Source organism: Pseudochaenichthys georgianus, chromosome 3, assembly GCF_902827115.2.
Source record: "Pseudochaenichthys georgianus chromosome 3, fPseGeo1.2, whole genome shotgun sequence".
NCBI lineage: Eukaryota > Metazoa > Chordata > Actinopteri > Perciformes > Channichthyidae > Pseudochaenichthys > Pseudochaenichthys georgianus.
Window position 1 is genome coordinate 16,331,938 of NC_047505.1, and position 7,417 is coordinate 16,339,354.

Sequence of the window (7,417 nt, forward strand, 5' to 3'; positions counted from 1 at the left end):
CTGCTGGCTCTCATCTGCAGCAAAGAATACACTTGTCTGCAGGTTAACAACATTTTTCATTACTTTTTTTGTATTACTACTTATTTTTAACAGTTACAATACCCAACTCTTCAATTACACACGTCTTATATATTGTACGCAAATGTATGAATACAACCCTTTCCTACTTCTTTTGCTGACATTGCTTTCTTTCCTACATCTGTATATATAGTGAAAATAGTTACAACCCATGTGTATTTTATTCATTTCTTGCGGCATTAGTGCAGTTTCGTCCATTTATTTTGTTATCACATTTACAGTACACATTCACAAGTAAGAAACAGAAACAGATCAATTTTTACAGCATGAAAAAAACAAAATCATATATTCATCTTTAAATATCTATATATCTTTGTATAGCTTTAACGTCAAGTCTTTCATATACTCTCAATATGTTCGCCTCATTCCAGTTCATTTACAGAGAAACTCTAACAGGAACAGAGACGGCGAGGACTGGAAGCTCCTGTTCGGCTGCTGTATTTTTTATATCTAACAACAATCTAGTTAAGACAGCTAATTACGTGGGGGGCGGGGGGGCTCACACACTTCACTCATTACTTTTTTGGGGAGGAAACAGTAATGATCAGACATGCTGACAAAACCTAGCACTAAAACAGAAATAAATACAGGTTGTACAGAACCTGGTGGACACTGACGCTATGAAAAGGAATGTTTTGATGACAGGTTAGAGTTCTGCGGACGTGTTAGGTTCAGGTTTGAAACCCTAACTTTGACCTTTTGCTGATTTCCTAAGGTCAATCCACAATAAAAATTACACTGCACCTTTAAGTGCTTCATATGTCTGGATATTAACACGATCTCAAAAAGATGGTTCGTGTTTGTTGTGCTGGGAGTTCAAATAAAACCAAGGCGTTGCTGTCCTGTGGCTGGAGGTTTGTTTTGTGGACTTAGTAAATTGCAAATTCTTCTTCTAGTGTATTTTGCGAGCTGATGTGTTGAGTGTGCCGCTTAAAACAGCACACTAGGCGCCAGAAAGTTAAGACAAACTTGGATAATGTTTTGAGTTGCAAATGAGTTGCATCCTTTATCTACTGAGCTGATAATACCAACAACCCCCTCTGATGGACCGAGCTGCTTCTGGTTATCTTTCAGCTCTATATTTAGGTTGATTATGCGTTTAACGTTGTGACCTTTTGCTAGAACTCCCGCAACAACAGGAGATTCGGATGCCTGGAATCAATTAACACCTGCGAGTGAAGAATGCAGAACCTTTAACATCAGAGCGTCAGAATCCTTAACAACCAGGTGAGACTGCGACAATGTTCAAGACGTACGACTGGATGAAATGACAGGAAGAAGGAAAAAGGGAGGAGGAAGAGAAGGCTCAAAAGATAGGAATGTAGTTGTCGATCTTGGTGCGGTGCCGCTGGGCGATGCACTCGGCGATCCACACGATGTTCCTGCACTCCTGCTCCTTCAGCTTGACGTAGGCGTAGAAGACGCTGAAGTGGAACTGGTTGAGAAAAGCCAGTTTGTTCAGCATCACCTGAAGGAAGGAAGAGGAGGAGGAGGAAGATGAGTGTAAAAGCACCACAGTGCTCACAATGACAATTATTGTTTTATTTGTGGCTTATTGCGAATATAAGTCAATATCCAGCTGATGAAGAATTGCAGGACAAAAATGCCAAAATAGTTTTGTATCTTTTTAGAAACACAAGTTTTGTCCACATGACAACAAGTTGATATTCAGTTATAAAATGTCACACTGTATATTTGTTGATCATCATTTGTAAAATAAATACCCAGAATGTTTGTTTTGCAATTTATTCATATTAATAAAAAGGTTTTGCCCATCAAGTAACATTTTCAGAATATCATTATCTACATTTACATTCTACTTATTTTCTAATGAATTAAAGAAGATCTGAGTCGTCTGTCTTCACACGTACAAACTGTTTGTGCTTTTGTGCAGGGATACATCACTGGAAACAGACAATTAAAAAAATATATGTATATTTATATATATATATATATTTTAAACATAAAACGCCTGATGACAGAGAAGGTCAGCAGTTCAGAGAAAGTCCGCAGCAACAAAACATATCCAAGCACAGCCACAAAGCTTCTCTTATCTAAATATCTGTGTAATGCATTTATGCTTTTTAACCACACACTTTTGAAATGTTCCCAGTGTGCATTGAAGCCTTGTCTGATGTGGATGCTTTTGGAAAAGGTTTAAGTCACTTCTCCAGATGGGATTGAGTTTATGTCTGATAACGTGTGTCTCACCTCATGCTCAAAGAATCGGTCCTCCAGTGTTTTGTCGCCTGGGTTGCTGCCGGCACCTTCGAACAGCAGCTTGTATTCCTGAGGACATGAGGGTCAGAGATATTAGCAGTGAAGTGAGTAATAAACAGGGAGATGGAGATACTAGAGGGAACAAATTGTCTGATTTAAAAAGGGATGATTGTTCCAAAAACAGACATTTTATATTTGATTGGTTTGTGGGGATCTCAGCAGGCAGCTGGCGTTTGGACTTACAGGATAGAAATCAGCGACGGCCTTGACCTGCTCGTAGTCATCTGCCCGGGCCAGCTGAGCAAGGCCTTCTGGGTAAAGTTTGCCGCAGTGGGGGAAGAGCTTGGCGCGGTCCTCCTTGGACAGCTCTGTGCCGAACGAGTTGATAGTGATGATGAAGGCCCTCCTGTCGGCCTCGAACTGCAGCAACAAGTAGAATGTAAGTGGAGCAACAACGAGTGACTGACTGAGCCTCTACTTTATTCCACAGCCAAAAACACTTAGCATTTTTATCTACACAGTAATTAGTAAGCCTAAACAAAGTTGGAAATAATTACAACCTTTAAACAGAACTTACGACGTAGCAGATGTGTCGGTGTGTGCAGGTGCATGTGTGTTTGTTTATTTATGTAAATAAACAAGGCAGAGACTCACCTCCAGGATGGGACACATGGTGTCAGCCGTGGTTCCTCCGAGGTTGGAGCAGAACTTATAGAAAGCCTCCAGGTAAGCCTGAAAAAAGGATTATGTAACCAATAAATAAACAAAGCAAAAACCAGATCATGGCATTTGTTTAAAATATAAATATGAAAGAGAAAAAGTGGAATTTAGCCTTTGCAGACCATTGACACGCACAAACACCTACGGTATATAACACACTACTGGAACGGGAAACCCCTAAAAAGCATGATAGGGCCCCTTTAAAGCTCTTGCATTAAGTATGTTTATCATCAAGTATGATAATAAATATAATATGCTTCACCTTATAAAGTGTGTTACGAATGATTTCAATGTTCATCTCATCCAAGTCCTGTTCAGATATGCAGTCCTGGAAGAAAGCAGCTGAAAAGCAAAGAAAAGAACATTAAAACCAACAGCAAGGAGATGTTTCCGTTAGCTTTGGCACCATCTGCTGTTCTGCTAAAATCATTACCATTCAGTTTTCACACTTTTCATATTTAAATGGAAGGTTTTTAGGATGGGACAAACCGAGGGGCGTGTCCACCAGGATGGCGTTGTAGAGCTCGGCGGGGGTCTGGGCGATGTTGACCGCCTCCATCTGCTCGAAGCTGCCCAGGGGATGGCACTTGGGCACCAGCTCAGAGATGGCCCGCTGGTGGAGGGTGCCCGTGATCAGCAGGATGACGTTATCAATCATATAGCTGTACCTGAAGACACAAGGGTCACAAAAGTATGTTTCTACTACTTCAAAATGATAGTATATACCCTTGAGCAGGTTTTAAAACTATATTCTAAACATTAAAAGGTAGGTTAAAAGATCTGCCTCGGCCCGGGGCAGATAACTGGATGGCCTACCTGCCTGTCAGCCTTCCATCTGTGCACAAACTTATCTCGTGCCCTCATTGGTCATGTGTGCGTTCATGTGTGTTGGAGGAGGGGCTCTGTAAGGAAGATTTGTTTTCAGTTGTGTACTTTCAAATTCTAGCGCACTTGAGCTGGTTTCTCCATTCTTACCTACTCTACTTTTAAGTGCTCGATTAAATCAACCTGCTGAGAAAGGGAATCTAAAGCATGATCAAATTAATAGCTGACACAGTTAGCTAGATCTGTTTCTTAAATTCTTGCCAAAAAACTATGATGAATAACATTAACCCCGACACTATTGTTTTAGTGTGTGAAAAATGTGATTATGTTATCGAATGTGTTTGTTTTAATATTATAATTGATTTTATACTGATGTGATGTTAGATGTTATTTGCTTTAGTTGTTCCCCTGCTTTTTTCAGTATTTCACAAGTGTTAAATTCACAAAAGAAAGATTTTACAGAAAAGGTTATAGTTCAGGAAGTTGGAAGTTATTTCAACAGCTTTTTTTGCTTACGTGATGAAGTCCATGAAGCTAGCCAGAGGCTCGTAAGACTGATTCCTCATGTGGCGAAACTCCACCACCATCTTCTCCTTCAGCTTGTCATCGATAACGGACACGGTGAGCGGAGACGCCTCGTTTGCCAGGAAGCTGCCATAGTCTGTGCTCTGCAGGTGGAGCTTCAGATCTGCAAGGGAGACACAAGCAGATTAGGAAAATTAACTTTATCCTTATAGATTTTAGTAAGTGTGAAATAAACCTTAAATTAAGATGCGCAACGTAGCGTGAAATTATCATATTTATCTAAAACCTCAGCAGAACCATTCCACTATGCGTGCATGTTTTAGCTAATTGTATACACATCATGTACAGTTAACATTGCAATTGCAGTGTTGACATAGACTTGTACAACCCATCAGAGTTAAGATGACATCTTTGTATTTAGAATTATAATATCATTGATTATTTGATATTTAACATGTAATATATTACATGTTAAATCGTGTCCTCTGATGCAGTATGATGTTTTTATGATACTATATAAATACATTTGACCTTATATTATGTTTTACTTTATTCTTTTGGTGCTGCAACACTTCCTTTCTGTTTAACTATAATATTACAATCTCAGTCATATTGATGTTGACCAGAAAACGTTCACAAGCAGTGACTGTATGCGTTAATGACCATAATGAACTGCGGGAGTGTCAGAGTAATACAGCCATCTAATGATTATAAAATATGCCATCTGTTCGACACTGTAGTTCTACGGTGTAGTATGTGACATCACGGGGTAAAAACATCATCCTATTGTTATTTCACTTCCTCTTAATAAGTCCGTGATTGAACAATATAAGAAAAAACACTTGGCTGTAAGCCTGTATCAGCATAGCTTGTGTTAGCATAGCGTTAGCTCCCTAGCTAGCTAGGATTTAGGGGATAGTACGCTTTTTAAAAACACATTTCGACAACGGTTTTAACAAATATTTGCAAATTGTCGACGTGGTGCTTACGGACTGCTACTTTTTGGCAATAATGCTAAGTAGAGAGTTGAATACTGAGTTTTAACGCAACACGATCGTTGATGTAAATCGAGCTAACTAGCTTCAAGACTGACAGCTAGCTTTAGCTTGAATGAGCCCCGTATGGCTAGCTATTGCTCGTGTTACTAGCCATTGTTTAACTCACCTTCCAGGGTCTCACACTGAACGAGGTTCAAATAATCCCCCTGGGACAGTATTCCAGCTTTGAATCCTCTGACCAGCCCCTCCAGGTAGCCATTATCAACGTTAAAATAGAGCTCGGAGAAAGGCATCCTGTCTGACCGTCAGATCCGTCTCTGCCACTGGAGAACCGTCAGTCGGCTTGTTAGCGTTAGCGTCAGCTGACTGCACCATGTGACCGTCACCTGACTTTCCAAATACTCGTGCATTAGTGTGCGCGTGTGTGTGCGTGTGTGTGTGTGTGTGTGTGTGTGTGTGTGTGTGTGTGTGTGTGTGTGTGCGTGTGTGTGTGTGTGTGTGTGTGTGTGTGTGTGTGTGTGTGTGTGTGCGTGCGCGTTTCTATGGAGCATCGCACAGTTTGCATTTAGCATTTCAACCACTTCAGTTCCTTTTGCCAAAACAACAGAGAAGTACTCAGATCTTGGACTTGAGTAAAATAAGAAGTACCAGAGCGTGGGAGTATCTGTAACAAGTAAAAGTCCTGCAATCAAAATGTTACTCAAGTAATAGTACAAAAGTATTGGCATCAAAAGTACCAACAGTTTAAGTACTTATTATGCAGATTGGCCCATTTCAGAATGATATACATTTAGATTATAATCAGGGCCGGCCCTCGGCATAGGCAGTATAGGCGAATGCTAAGGGCGCATCAACCCATAGGGGGCGCCGAAAATTGAAAAAAAAAAGTTAGAAATAAAAAAAAAAATTTTTTTTTAATTTCATAACAACACAATTTCCCGATTTTGGATCAACAAAGTACATCTTATTATCTTATACTAACAGAACTACGCCTATATTGCGTACAGCACCCATAAACTATGGCACACCCCCCCCCCAAAATCAAGTGAACTGCCCCAGTCCCAGTAAAAACCAAAGGTTTATGTGAAATTATTCTTTTTTTGAAATAATGGTTTTAGTGTGCAATTATAGGTTTTAAGTTTAAAATAAATCAAACTCCCAAAAAACGTACACAGCTTCTGTGTGCTTTTATTAACATTGGAATTTACTGTGTAAGCAGCCGCGAGGGGGAGAGCTTTAGAGAGCTCTCTCCTGAAAGACTGAGAGGCTCTGATAACCTCAGCTCAGTGAGGTAAAGGCACACCTTTATATGATCATTATAGTTATAAAAAAATAAGAGAATAGGTGAAAAACAGGTATAAAATACTGACAGTACAAAAAAGTTGTTATTAATAAACAAGAATACAGTTTGAAAGGGGAGTGATTTGTAAAATATCCATAAAGAAAAAGAAAATCTGCTTACAGTTCTGTTTCATATGGGTGTTGAGAGATGTATCCATAGATCTCCTAATGTTGCTCTCAAAGTGCACCAGATTGATGCTTTTAACTTCAATATAAAAAAAAAAGTCTTCCCGGGGGTGCATGCCCCCGGACCCCCCTAGAGGAGCCCCCCCCCCCCACTTAAATCATGTTCAAATGGATAGGAAACTAAATACAGTTGCACACATCTTGTGTCCATATCATTGTTTTTGTGGTCATACCACAACCATGCACGTGCGAATCATAGTGAGTGTCTGCATTTTTTTGGGGGGGGGGGGGGCGCCAGCTAAAATCTTGCCTAGGGCGGCAAATTGGTTATAATTATTAATGCATTAAAGTGTTATCAAAGCTGATAAAGTGCAGTTTTAATGACGTTGTGTATACTGCAGAGTAGCTTGTGAATTTACTCCAGGCGTGTAGTAGCTAAAGTCTTATTTAAGTGTTGACCAGGGTTGGGTTGTAACGGAATACATGTAACGGCGTTACGTAATCAGAATACAAAAATCAAGTAACTGTATTCAGCTCGCGTTACATTTGAAAAACGAGTAATCTGATTACAGTTACTTTCGTAA

The 7,417-nt window shown here is 39.8% G+C and overlaps 1 protein-coding gene across 1 annotated transcript; it reads right to left on the reverse strand.

The window, feature by feature from the left end:
• Positions 1–261: 261 nt before the first annotated feature.
• atp6v0d1 (ATPase H+ transporting V0 subunit d1) lies at positions 262–5,737 on the reverse strand. Its single transcript, XM_034108046.2, has 8 exons — positions 5,533–5,737; positions 4,360–4,531; positions 3,508–3,686; positions 3,281–3,360; positions 2,953–3,030; positions 2,542–2,718; positions 2,290–2,367; positions 262–1,546 (listed from the first exon to the last, which is right to left on the reverse strand). The coding sequence occupies exons 1-8, from the start codon at positions 5,657–5,659 to the stop codon at positions 1,385–1,387; spliced, it is 1,053 nt and encodes a 350-aa protein (XP_033963937.1). The 5' UTR covers positions 5,660–5,737; the 3' UTR covers positions 262–1,384.
• Between the last annotated feature and the right edge of the window lie 1,680 nt (positions 5,738–7,417).

Excerpts from the sequence above, each read along its gene's own strand:
- atp6v0d1 (XM_034108046.2), bottom strand. The coding sequence starts at position 5,659 with ATGCCTTTCTCCGAGCTCTATTTTAACGTTGATAATGGCTACCTGGAG. Across the intron at positions 4,532-5,532 it reads TCAGTGTGAGACCCTGGAAG|ATCTGAAGCTCCACCTGCAG; the intron begins GTGAGTTAAACA and ends TCTCCCTTGCAG. Across the intron at positions 3,361-3,507 it reads CCTGGTGGACACGCCCCTCG|CTGCTTTCTTCCAGGACTGC; the intron begins GTTTGTCCCATC and ends TTTGCTTTTCAG.